This window comes from Schistocerca piceifrons, chromosome X, assembly GCF_021461385.2.
Source record: "Schistocerca piceifrons isolate TAMUIC-IGC-003096 chromosome X, iqSchPice1.1, whole genome shotgun sequence".
In the NCBI taxonomy this organism is placed as follows: domain Eukaryota; kingdom Metazoa; phylum Arthropoda; class Insecta; order Orthoptera; family Acrididae; genus Schistocerca; species Schistocerca piceifrons.
The window spans coordinates 865,647,263-865,661,725 of NC_060149.1; the positions used below are offsets into that span (position 1 = coordinate 865,647,263).

Below are 14,463 nucleotides of genomic sequence, written 5' to 3' on the forward strand. Positions count from 1 at the left end.
AAACGGTTGGTCTATACGGGCAGCCATAGTCCACTTAGCGGTGCATTAAGGCCATGCAGGAAACATCAGGTCATAAAGTTCGTAACGTGTCTGTGGGAGGATTGTTCGACAGAGAGAAGAAAAACAGTCAACACACTGACGTGTGTACATATTAAGGTACCATATGTAAAAATATCTGCCCTTATACGCGCTACATCCTGTACAATAGTGACGGCAGTTCACGACATCTTCACTGTGGATGCACCCTAGGTTCGACCCCTTGTGGGAATCATGCTAGATACTGCAGGCAGTCGTCAGGAAATCGATAGGGGGCACTACGACAGTAGTGTACAACAAGTTGGGAATTTTGGTCGGGCCTAAAGCGTGCTCGGATAGCCGAAGCGCTTAGGCGACCGCTCGCGTGAAGCGGGAAACCCGGGTTCGAGGCCTAGTCTGATCCAAATTTTCACTTGTAGTCATTGAATTATTTCATTAACCTCATGCAGCTGACTTCGGTGTTTCTCTTTCATTATGTAGCCTATACATACTACTGCGGAATCATGGCTATACTGATAATATCGCATTTTGGAGAGAATTAGTCGATGACATCTTATTTGTAGCTTCCTCCTTTTCTCCATCGCTCGATAACCAAAATGGTTCAAATGGCTCTGAGCACGATGGAACTTAACATATGAGGTCATCAGTCCCCTAGAACTTAGAACTACTTAAACCTAACCAACCTAAGGACATCACACACATCCATGCCCGAAGCAGGATTCGAACCTGCGACCGTAGCAGCAGCGCGATTGCGGACTGAAGATCCTAGAACCGCTCGATCACAGCGGCCAGCTGCTCGATAACCCAATGAACTGCTAGATAACGGAAGCTGGTGCACTTCGTATTAAAAATAAAGGAATAAGTTTTTAAAGTTCATAATTTATATAACTGATTTTTTATTTTATTTTTGCAAAATAATGCAGTCAATCCCACAAGTTTCGAGCTAAAGCAGTTGGCGACAGTGTGGTTTAGTGGTCCTCACATAAACAGGAGATGGATCATCAAAATAGCCGGCCGGAGTGGCCATGCGGTTCTAGGCGCTACAGTCTGGAGCCGAGCGACCGCTACGGTCGCAGGTTCGAATCCTGCCTCGGGCATGGATGTGTGTGATGTCCTTAGGTTAGTTAGGTTTAATTAGTTCTAAGTTCTAGGCGACTGATGACCTCAGAAGATAAGTCGCATAGTGCTCAGAGCCATCATCAAAATATATCGAAAAAGACTGTTTTTCCTCGTTTTTTTACGCTCGTATTTCGATGTAGAGGGTGATTATAATTAAAGTTAAACTTTCAAACCGCTCTAGAAATAACACCACTGGTCAGAATGACGTCAAATTGTGACGGAACATTATTTGAGGAGGGAGAAAACGTATGGGAGAAGAAAAATAAGTAGTTACAAAATGTAGCAATAGATCACGCTGTAAGCATCATAATTTAATAGTGGTCGACTGCAAATGACAAATGGATCATATAACAATGCCTAAGGTGCACGTTTGACGTTAAACAAACTGTACTGCTCAAAAATGGTTCAAATGGCTCTGAGCACTATGGGACTTAACTTCTGAGATCATCAGTCCCCTAGAACTTAGAACTACTTAAACCTAACTAACCTAAGAACATCACACACACCCATGCCCGAGGCAGTTTTCGAACCTGCGACCGTAGCGGTCACGCGGTTCGAGACTGTAGCGCCTAGAACCGCTCGACCACCCCGGCCGCCAAACTGTACTATTCAGTGTGCATGGGCGTACAGGTGTGATACTGTTAGTTACGTAAGCCCGTCCACCACGGCAAGGTCATATCACATCGGATGAAAAAAAACTGGTTTTCAATTGTCCTGAGGCAAAAACCGTATAAAAAGCATCAATCACACCGGTTTTTAGTTGTCCTGAGGCCAAAAACCGCATAAAAATCATCAATCAAAATCAAGTCCGGTTATTAATTTCCGAGTGACTGGCGCAAAACATATTCAGCTTGCTCTCCACCGTTTTCTGCAACAAGTTGAAATCGAGAAACAGCATGTCCCACAACTGATCTTTCCGGGGTCATGTTCAGAATGTGTTGCGCAATGCGTGCCTTCAGTGCACCTAAGTTTTTAGTCGGAACACTGAACACAACATCTTTCAGATAGCCCCACAGCCAGAAGTCACACGGATTAAGATCAGGTGATCGGGACGGCCAGGCTGTAGGGAAATGGCGGCTGATAATTCTAGTATTTCCGAAATGGCGTTTCAGCAGCTGCTTAACTGGATGTGCAGTGGGCGGAGATGCGCCATCTTGCATAAAAATGATCCCATCCACACATCCACGCTGTTGGAGAGCTGGAATGACGTGGTTGCGCAGAAGACACCCATAGCGCTTATCAGTGACGGTACAGGTAACAGGACCAGAAGCACCTGTCTCTTCGAAAAAATATGACCCTATGATAAATGATGCAGTAAACCTGCACACACCACACAGTGACCTTTCCAGGATGATATGGTATTGGTTGACTTGCGTGTAGATTTGCTGTTGCCCATATTCGACAATATGTGTATTGACGTATCTTGTTAGATGGAAGTGGGCTTCGTCTGTCCACAAAAATCTTCCCATTGTCCACTTCCATGGGAACAAGAAATTTTAAAGCAAAGGTCTCTCTTGCTGGCAGGTGAACAGGAAGGAACTCGTGCACGTGGGTAATTTTGAATGGATTACAAAGAAGGATGTTTTGTAGGATTTTACGCGCCGTGCTCCCGGGTATGTGCAATGTTCGGGCAATTCTCCGTGCACTACACGTTTGCGCATCACCGCTCGTCTCCTCCTGCATTGCTGTGGCCACTGCTTCCACTGACGTTGAATCAATTCGTTTCCTCCCTCTACCAGGTTGCACACCAAAAGAACCCGTCTTTTCGAATTTACGAATCATTTGTTCCAGACCCACGGTAATCACGGAGCCAACACCTTTTTTCAAACCATTCAGTGTCCAGAACTTCTGCAGAGCGATGTGTGCATTCTTGTAATACAGCTTTACAAGCGGAGGGCTATCCTGCATTGAGACAGACATGGAGAACATCACAGACGTGAATGGAGGAAAAGGCGTGTACCCGCACGCTTATAACAACGTCAAAGGGTCGTGAGCATGACACGTGTTTTCATTTACGTATTCAGACACATACAGCGCCATCTATTGATCAGTCTTCACACTATTTATTTTCTTCTGCCTTACGTTTCCCCCCTTCTCTGATAATATTCCGTTGCAATTTGACGTCATTCTGACCAGTGGTGTTATTTCTACAGCGTTTTGAAAGTTTATCTATACATCTTTCGACAATAAGGAAAACATTGCTCATTGGACGCCTGTTTTAGTTTATAGTTACACATTGCATCTCAAAATAACGAATTCGACGAATGGAAAGAATCTTGATCGAATACACACGGACCAGATTTAACAAATATGTGAATCCAGCAAGCTCCTGATCTTCAATGAATCGAACTCTCATGTATGAAACAGCTTTAAACGTCTGATTGCTGTACGTTTGAGTTAATGTCTTGAATGTTTGTAAGCGAGAAAAAGTTCGGGAAAGATCTGGAATGATGCTTAAAGTTTGTTAGAAGTCGCTAAGTCTTCTTATTATGAAACACTGGATGAATAAATTCCGGTCATTGGCGCAGCGTCAGTTAGGTTGCCTTGAGTTTCTAACTGTAATACTTGCCTTACTACGTTAACATTTAGCATAAAATTTTACCTCTTAATGAGTAGATTATCACAGCATTTTAAATATTTCAATTCGGTCAATAATTACGGAAATCTTGAAAATAGAGCCGTTGGGTAGGCAACCTCCAAACTGATCCGTACTCCGCGCCCCAGGTCCCGGGATAGCCGTTTAGTAATATAAATGGGCAGACAACTTAGGCAGTCAGTCTCTTTTTAGAGTAAATTATTATGAGAACGTTAGAAATTTTGAGGGACTATGAGTATGATGTCACATCGACAGATGACTTTAAATATTTAAAAAAAGTCGTATTGTTACAGATCATGTAAGAAACATGTTGTCATGTGCATATAGGTGAGTCATTTTCTGATGAATATTTACGAATCTACAAGAATGTACGATACGTTCTGTGCTTGTTGTTGCCCATATAGTATTGAAGGACCATTTAGAATACGAAAAAGTCTTGTTGCTTTTATTGTTTCGGCTCTTCTGTGCAATATAATCTCAGTGTCTGTAGCAGTAAAAAATATGTATTAGATGCACATTTTTCGTTTAAACAGTTCCAGATATATGCGAACACGTTCCACTATCGTATCTCATAGACCCTGGGATTCACTGTTTTAAAAATAACGAGTAATCATTTTTTTAAATTGTCGTTCGATAAAGATATGTTGCCACAGTTGTTGTATTTCGACAAGCGAGCATTATGAAAAAAATAATCGTCAAATCGTAAGCATTTCGCAAATTTGACAATTTGTCATGTTTTCTTAGCAAAGAATTTCGCATTAGTTGTTTGCTGTATTATACGTGATACGGGAGGAAACACGTCGTGTCGTTGTAGGAAGTAGCGACGTTGTTGAAGACAGCGTCATCTGGATGTAAAAGCCCCAAGCCGAATCTGTCGTAAAGATTTCTCAACGTTTATAATATTGTGAAACTGAGTGTATCTGCGCTCCCCTGATTTCTGCGTCAAAAAACAGCAGCACACTCGCTGTCAGACAATTAATGCACGACTTTCTTTACAGAAATCAGCTTGACTTCTTTCATTAGGTTTGATAAGTGTCTTTTGTCATTTGACTACTTGTGTTCCAATCACCTTTACTTCTTTATAAACACAGGAAGTTTTTGTACACTTACGTCATCTCTACCACAAATTCTTTTCAATAACAACATTACTCAGTAACTGAGTTGTTCCTCATTTCCCTTTAGACTCCTGCTACGTCGAACTTTCTCCTTATAATTTAACTTAGCACCACCTGTTCTAGACATTGACGACAAATCAACACAGTCTTAGAAACAGAAAGTTGCTATTACGCAAAATTCGGTGAGGATACTGCGAAATACGACCAGTTTACGTCTGGCGACGAAGGCGGTCAGAAGACGAAGTTTGGATTACATGTTTGAGAAGGGGCAGAAGCATTCACTTCTCTCTGTTTTATTCGCGTATTTTACCTTCAGCCGTGGACTATAATGGTGCGATGAAACGAAGCAGTTAACGGGTGAAGGAATACAGAGAATGCAGAGTGTACTCTGCTAGCTACAGCGCCTGTTAGCTAGCGTGTGTCTCCCGGTGAGCTGCTGCGGTAAGAGGGTTGCATAGCAACAGGCGCTGACCTTTAAGACTTGCACAATTGAATCGGCGTATACTGACGTTTATGTTTTCCAACTTACTGCTATAAAGCAGCGCATAATAACACAGAAATGTTTTTATAGTAAACCTGTGTACTATGATGGTTTTAATAGAAATTCGTAATGAAATCGAAGACCATTAATAAATCCATCTGGAAACGAGATCAATAATTTATTAATGGAGAGTATAGGCGAATGATTCCTGTCACTTCAACCATCAAGGAATAACTTGTGTTTGGCGAAACACCATCGATTTGGACGTTCACTACGCCTTAATTACAAAGCTGCGGAGGCTTCATGAAGATTTCTTTTTCAGAGCCATCGATGCCTTGTACTGTACGTTCCTAAATGACTGTCACTTTTCCAAAAGATCGTAATACGCAGTACTGTTGTTGTAGGAATACGAATCTGATTGTGAACTGTGACCCATAAAGTTTTTTTACATAGTTTTACAAAGTTTTTGAAATACATTACAGTGCCTAATACGTATTACCTTTATCACTCGACGCACACCTTTTTGTATTCTGTCTCTTCCTACACACACCAACATGTCGGCGCTGAAGTTTCGGAAAGAGACTCTGATACGCTGCTCTAGTTCCAGAATATGCTCCGGTAGAGGATAGACAATGACTTGATCTTTAACGTGCCGCCATACGCAGAAATATTACTCTACAAAACCGAGTGAAATGTAAAGAGAACTAGGCAGTATGAGCCCACTTATCTGTATGACGTTGCGCTCCTTCTGGACTGGATGCAGGCACTGACTCGTTTGGGATGAGTGTCATTAATCCCTAGTATCCTCTGATGCAAGCTGGCCCACAACTGTAGCAAGTGGGACTTGATATCCCGGATACTGACACTGGGGTGGACTTCATGTCCGAGCTGTTCCCTGTACCCACCTTTGTTCAATCGAGGACAGATCTGGGGGTCTAGTTGGCCACGGAAGTACCTCAACATCACGCATACAGTTCACAGAGACATGTGCCGTACGCGGACGGGCATTGTCCTGTTGGAAAATGGCAGTAGGGTACTGTCGCATGAGAGGTAACATATGAGAATGTAGGGTGTTAGCGACGTATCGTTGTGTGCAATCAGAGTTCCCTCGATCACTACCACATTCCCTCCCTTTCCTCCCCACCCCCTCCCCCCAACCAAACTCACAGCCTCCCATCACACACACACCTTCCCTACGCTATTTCGTTCGCACATGGTTCATTGTAGGAAAGATTGTCGGTATCGCTCTGTGTTGGCCCAAATTCATCTAATTTTGCCATCGTGCACATAACACTAAATGGATATTGAGAGAACTAATGTCTGTCTTGGCTCGTATTGGAACACTGCGTATACATATTTTGAGAAAAGGCTCTTTGCGATAGAGTCCCTGTTTCAGCGTTTCTCACTGGAGCTTGTTGAACATTTATGCGACTCTCTTGCGCTGCCTAAACAATCGAAGACGAATCAGTGATTTTTCTTTTAAGTCCTCTCTTTCTTTCCTGTTAATCTGTTTTCGTAAGGATCGTACACCGACTAACAATACTCTAAAAGGGGTCGAACTGCGGTTTTGCTAGCGAAGTCTTTCGTGCATGATTTACGCTTCCTTACGAGTCTTCCGATTTCATTTATTTATGCTGAAGGTGAACAGGCACTCTTTGCGCCAAGCGTTGACCCTGTGCAAGCCTTCCTGTATTTGGTACATGAAGCGCCTGCATACAACTGCGTCACATCTTACACTCCTGCAGACGTTGTCCCAGCAGGTCGTTTATGAGAAAAACAGTCAACATTTCTTCCGTCTGTATCTCTTGCCGGGCCTTCATCACTGCACAGTTTTGTTTGTAAAGCCATTTTCAAATGACTATATGGTATAAACCATCGAAATGGATGCAGCTGGATTACAATCGAAGCAATCGTTGAATTACACAATGGTACATACGTAGGGTATTGACCGGGCATCAGAATTAAAGACATGATACCAAATGTATCTAGAAAAGCAGCGACGTAGCATTTATTTCACGTAGGGGCGTAAGAGCGTACTGTGCAAGTTGTGCTGGCTGTGGATCATGTTACAACTAAAATATTAGAGCAAGATCGGTTTCACACTATCGGTGATTACGAAATCCGCGTTGATTTCGAGAGAATAGTTGTTCGAACTCTAGAAATATTCATACGACGTGCTAACCGTAGAAATACTTGTTAAAAGTGAAGCAGTATCATTTTTTTTATTTTTATTTTATGTGTTATGTTCCGTAGCACCAAATTGAGGGGCAAGTCTCCATTGTAATAATAGATAAAATGAAACGTACATTAATTCTATGAAAACGACAAGCCATAAGTTAAAATAAACATAATCAACGACGTAACACAGAAATTAGTTTAATTTTTCCAGGAGTTGCTCGACGGAATAGGAGGAGTGAGTCATGAGACTGTTCTTCAGTTTCGACTTGAAAGTACGTGAATTACTGCTAAGATTTTTGGATTCATGTGGCGGCTTATTGAAAATGGATGCAGCAGAATACTGCGCACCTTTTTGCACAAGAGTCAAGGATGTGTGTTCCTGATGCAGATTGAATTTCTGCCTAGTATTAATTGAGTGAAAGCTGCTAACTCTTGGGAATAAGCTGATATTGTTAATAACAAATGACATTAAAGAAAATATGTATTGAGAGGCCTATGTCAGAATTCCCAGATTACTGAACAGGGGTCTACAAGAGATTCGTGAACTTACACCACGCATTACTAGAACCGCTCGTTTCTGAGCCAAAAGTGCCCTTTTTGAATCACAAGAGTTACCCCAAAAAATAATACTGTACGTCATAAGGCAATGAAAATAAATAAAGCATGGATTACTTTTCGTGTTGAACTGTCACTTATTTCATATACTGTTCTTATGGAAAATAAAGGAGCATTTAGTTTTTGAACAAGATTCTGAACATAGGCTTTCCACGGCAGCCTACTATGTATCTGAACGCCTAGGAATCTGTTCAGCCTCAGTTATCATATGCCCATTCTGTGTAATCGGTATGTTAGTTTTTGTGGAATTGTGAGTTAGAAACTGTAAAAACTGAGTCTTACCACGATTTAGCATCAATTTATTTTCTACAAGACACGAACTTATGTCTTGAACTGCGTAATTCGGTAGTGTGTCAACACTGCACACAGCGTCCTTCTTTACCAAATTTGTTTCGTCAGAAAAAAGAAATATTTTAGAATCACCTGTAATACTAGAAGGCATATCATTTATATAAATAAGAAACAGTAGCGGCCCCAGCACCGACCCCTGGGCACCCTGCACCTCCACTTAACTGTGCCGCATTGGACAGCACACCGTAGCCATTCTCAATAATGCGGAGAATGACCTCCTGCTGCTCTTAAAGTAAGAACGAACTAAACTGTGAGCTACTCCCCTTAATCAAAAATGGTCCAACATCTGCAGTAATATTTTGCGATCGATACAATCAAAAACCTTAGTTACATCAAAGAAGACGCCTAGCATTCGTAACTTTTTATCTAATCCACCCATAGCCTCACAGAGAATAGACAATATAGCATTTTGGGTTGTTAAACCACTTCTAAAACCAGACTGTACATTCGGCAGCAAATTATGTGAATTACCCTGGTGTATACAGCCTTTTCAATAACTTTGGCAAACGCCGATGGTAGGTCTAAAATTATCTGAGAACTTTCAGCATTGCAGCGCGTCAGCCATCGTAAGTATCGAAATAATTATGAAAAATCCGCCTCGACTGCAGAAACTACCTAGTGTTTACCTAGGTTTCAGCGTGGGTAACCACGACTTCTTCAGAACAAAATATAAAACAGTTTGCCTAAATAGGCATACTCAAAGGCTAAAATCAACACCTACAGCTTCAAGACCCCATAAAAATGTTTACAAATACACGGTACATATGTACCAAGCCAATAATATTACTTATCTCACTGTGTGTGCCGCCTCGCCCCAGCCACCGTGTTGATTTTAGCCTTTGACTATGCCTATTTAGGCAAGCTGTTTTATATTTTGTTCTGAAGAAGGCGTGGTTACCCACACTGAAACCTAGGTAAACACCAGGTAGTTTGTGCAATCAAGGCGGATTTTTCATAATTATTTCTAAAATTATCTCATTATCCTTTTCACCTTATCTATAAAGTGGCTTCACTACTGAGTATTTTAATCGGTCAGGAAACTGATTATTTCGAAAGGAAAAGTTACAGATGTGGCTAAGTACTAGGCTAACATAAGCGGAATAGTACTCTAGTATTCTGGTACATACTCCGTCATATCCGTGAGAGTCCTTTAATAATTGACTCGGTCCTCCCCTTGTGAGTAGCACGGAGGAGTACTTCAGCTAACAGCGTCGGAAAGCTCTTTTCTAAGAGAGCTATACGATTCACTGTAGGAACTAAAGCCGTCGGCACACGGACCGTGCTGTCGAACGTTAACGTTGAGCGTGCCAAGTTAACGTGCTGCTGAACGCTCAGGAACGTTGCGACTCGTGCATACGGTACGTGGGCCCCAACGTGGTATACACGATCGCAACGCTCTCCAGCGGCAGTTGAGGGATGTTTCTAGTTCGTGAACCACTCTGTTTACTCAACGGGCGCGCGTAAAATTCCCACGTTGGCTCTGTTAAAACGCACATTTCCTCCATCCTCCACGAAAAGGAAAGTACCATGTCCGATCAATAAGGACACAGGCTTATAAAAATTCCATTACAAACAGTGCGGTACAAATTTGGAATACTTCTCCGCATAAGATAAACATTATTTCATCATTCCCACATTTTAGTAAAACCCCAAGGTCAGTCTTATTTGATCACTGTTCCTACCCAGTAGCAGAATCATTGTAACATGTGAATTACGAAGCCTTAAAGAAAAAGGAGCAAAATGTCTTTATACAAGTAGCTCAAGCTGTCCTGTAGATTAAGCCAATCGAACAAAGTCACCCCTCAAAAAAAAGTGAACTTATATTTACATACCATCAAATATTATAGTATATACTTATACTAAACTAATAATAAAGTATCAGAAGCCAATAAAACGCGAATGTTAGGAAAAAAAATTTGTAAGTGTCAAGACGCGAACCACCGCCGCATCAAAATAATATAGAGAGGGTAGTGACGCTAGTCACTACGATACAGCAATAACATACTTCACTCGTCTAACAACAGTATCTTAGTTCGTGCAGAAAACCTTAATCGTAGATGTGTTGCTAATTGAAGTTCAATTATAACAAGTTGTACCAAGAACAATGCGTTTGATCTTCAGTGTGTCGCTGGCTTCAAATAGCCTATTCTCATAATACGCAAGTTACAATAATTCTTTTGCCACGAATATGATGTTTCTCATTATTTTATTGGAACGAATCACACAGTTAACAACGGGTTTTCCAGTGATTCTGAATTTGGTGGTGGTCAGAAACGGCATATATAAGTATAGGCTTGAAATTAATGCCAATATGGCGCCTCGCAACTCTCTACTGAAGGAGACGGCGTGCGTGTGACGTAGGTGGCGTTGTGCCATCTCATTGGTCAACGCTCAGACGCACGCTCAGAATATCTGACATGCCAGATATTGCTCTGCACGTTCGGAAAGACTCCCGAACGTGCTATCCACGCTATGACGTGGCACGCTCAACGTTTGGATGCACGGTCCGTGTGCCGACGGCTTAAGCGTCGACCAGGAGACGTGAGCAATGACTTGCAGGTACTTCTCTGGCACGCTAATTCCCAGGAGTTGAATCCATTTTTCCCGTCTGGGCAGACATTTAGTATTTTCCACGCTTCCCGTAAATCGCTTACGCTGCGTCTTTTGGAAACTACAGCGTTTATTTCCTTTTCCAGCTGCATTGCTCCCTACAACTTGGTCCTCGGCGGGTCACCGACCTCTTCCTTCCTTTTGTGTGCCTGCCTCGGTAATAGCTGTACTCCTGCAACTGTGGCACGCAGTGCATGCGGCACGGACGAGCACGTTAGTGACGGACTGTGAAGGCAGTGTGTGAGAGGTGCGTGTGTTGTATGCGGCGCGCAGATCGGAGACGCGCTGTTCGTGGAGCTGCCGCGCGTGCGGCTGGACGGCGGCGCCAAGGCGTTCCGGCAGCGCTGGGGCTACGAGCCGTGCCCGCCGCCGCCGCTGCTCGAGGAGGACGAGGCTTCCGACGGTGCGCCCGAGACCGCGTCGCTGCACGAGGACGCCGCGCTGCGCACCCTGCACACCCCGCCCAGAGGTACGTAACATGGCTGCGCCCGATACCGTTCTGTCGTACAGAGCCTGTATACAGAGACAGTGGCCATAGGTGAAGTTGCCCGTGAAACGTCTCTCGCGCTTCCTATGTTCGCCGTGCTTTTGAGTTGAATAGAAGTTCAGAGGACTTTTGGAAATGATTAAAAGGTATTTAAATTATTGAGAGACTTGTTATGCGTTGTGCATGCATGTTTGATTTAGTTGTATATCGTTTTTAGTACGTAATTAGCGTTTGCGATCTTAAATACGAGTTGAAATAATGAAGCGTTTGGTGAGACGTTCGTAAACGGTGCCAGGTTGTGCTGCATTAGGTTGTTCCAATAGAGGCTAAGGTGGATTTCGCTTGTTAGCATTTCCACGCAATGAAAAAGACGAAAGCAGTGGGCAGTTTTTTAAATATTTTTAGTCACGCAAAATAGGTAGGCCTATTACAATTTGTTGCATTTTTAAGCTCTTATTTCTTTAACAGTTCGTGCATACTGGTAGCATCGCAAGCTTTCCTGAAGCCAATATCGGACAGTCCTCGCTGGAAACGGAAAGTTCCTGTAATTGTTGTGCCATGCTCATTCGACTTTATAGCGTCAAACTTTATTTCGTTCCGAATCACAACACTGGGCATTATTTTGATATCAGTATTATTGCCTGACTGTTGACGCAGACAAGTTGTAAGCACGTTTACCGCAGTTATCATGGTTGCTGAAACATTATTCGTAGTAAATAATTGTAGATACTCTTGAAGACAGTTTTTAGTAGGCCTACTTACTGTGGGGTAGAAGGGATACGGTAGTTTTCTTGTTATATTTGGTCCTTATTACAGTAGCCTACATTTAACATTACCTGATTTTTTAATCTTTATCGTTTATATATGAATGAAAGTCGTAAGCAGTTGTTTACTTCTGACATGCAGAAAGTTTGAAGACGTGACAAGAGAAGTACTAATACGTCTCACACTTTTTGCATGTCACAAGTAAACAACTGCTTACGACTTTCATTCATCTGACGTAATACAGGTACGTTAAATCCTTAGCGTCATGCACTTCCGATACAAAACAAATGCTATAAACTATATTTTTTTATTTACGTTACTTTCATTGCAATATGTCTAGTAAACGAACTTTAAAGGAGATAGATGCAAGTAACGAATAATATGAAATTTTCCTGTGATGTACGTAGTAGGCTACTATCAGTATATTATAGCTGTAAAGAAAGGCATTTAACGAATGATTTCGCCACATTGTCTTGTGCTTTTGATTCGGTGATTCCACTACTGGTCATTTAAAAGTCCCGCCCGCAGTTTGGCAGAAAAATGGCCGCCGTATCGTCCGGTTGGCTACTCTCTTCCTATACAGGCTCTCTATTCCGTCGGATTCAGATCGAGTGAATTTGGTGGCCGAGACACGAAACTGAGTTCACTGTCGTGCTCCTCAAATCACTGTAGCACGATTCTGGCCTCGTGACAGAGACAGTTGTCCCGCTGCAACGTGTCATCGCCGTCGCTAAATCTTAGATTACGCGACACGTCACAAAAACCTGAAAGCTGTAAATTCAACTAAATACTTAGGAATTACAATCACAAATAACCTAAACTGGAACGATCACATAGATAATGTTGTGGGTAGAGCAAACCAAAGACTGCGATTCATTGGTAGAACACTTAGAAGATGCAACAGGACTTCTAAAGAGACTGCTTACAACGCGCTTGTCCGCCCTATTATGGAGTATTGCTGTGCGGTGTGGGATCCACATCAGGTGGGACTGACGGATGACATCGAAAAAGTACAAAGAAGAGCACCTCGTTTTGTATTAGCGAGAAATGGGGGAGATAGTGCCACAGACACGATACGTGAATTGGAGTGACAGTCATTAAAACAAAGGCGCTTTTCGTTGCGACGGGATCGTCTCACGAAATTTCAGTCACCAGTCTTCCCCTCCGATTGCGAAAACATTCCGTTGGCACCCACTTGCATAGGGATAAATGATCATCACAATAAAATAAGAGAAATCAGGGCTCGCACAGAAAAATTTAAGTGCTCGCTTTTCCCGCGCGCCGCTCGACAGTGGAACGGTAGAGAGACGGTTTGAAGGTGGTTTATTGAACCCTCTGCCAGCCACTTTATTGTTAATAGCAGAGTAATCACGTAGATGTAGATGTATCGAGGGTGAAGGTATACAGATGGTCGGCAATAACGTTCACGTAGACCGCAGCAGTGACGGTCCCGTCGGTTACTACCGCAAGTCGCATAGAAGCTCGTGTGACCGTAGTCCGTAACATAATACTGTAACGACCGGCCTGTGTTCGTGGCGCGATGCACTTTTCGAGGCACGGCGGTGTGTCGACTTCGTGTGACAAGATACGTTCTTCATCCGACCGCGCGACACTGCAGTTGCAAGTGACGGTGTCGTCGGGTCAGCACGGCAGCACCTACGAGTTTTCTGCGCTGAGCGGTGTGCTCCGAGACACTCGTGCCTGTGTCAACATTGTACTCTGTCGTCAGATTTACCGCGGATGGCGGCCTGTCGTGCCTTACAAAGCAGGTGAGCCTCTGACTTCCGTGTTGTGTGATGACGCGTGGTCGTCCGGCACTCAGTCGCTTACACGTGGTTTCACCGCCCTTCAGCTGTTTTCCGTACGTGCTGATGACAATAGCGGACGAGCTTCTCTCGTTTTCCAGGCGCCAGGTCGTAGCGATCTGCCCTTTGCCAAATCGCTTATGTCAGTGGATTTCCCCACTGGCGGCCCGTATCGCCGCTACAGTGACTCCCCATTCCTTTTTTTTTTCGTTATTGTGATTTTAATACCCGTATAACAGGTAGGCTGGCAGCAGCACAATACGCCGCTCTTCAGCCAAAGATAGTACAATGATAAAACAGAGAAG

The 14,463-nt window shown here is 43.1% G+C and overlaps 1 protein-coding gene across 1 annotated transcript in view; it reads left to right on the forward strand.

The window, feature by feature from the left end:
• Positions 1 to 14,463, forward strand: part of LOC124722744 (ras GTPase-activating protein raskol) — a 696,613-nt gene that overhangs the window by 201,550 nt on the left and 480,600 nt on the right. The window contains exon 4 of the mRNA XM_047247885.1: positions 11,375 to 11,570. Coding sequence (XP_047103841.1) covers positions 11,375 to 11,570 — 196 coding nt within the window. The remainder of the gene's footprint in view (positions 1 to 11,374; positions 11,571 to 14,463) is intronic.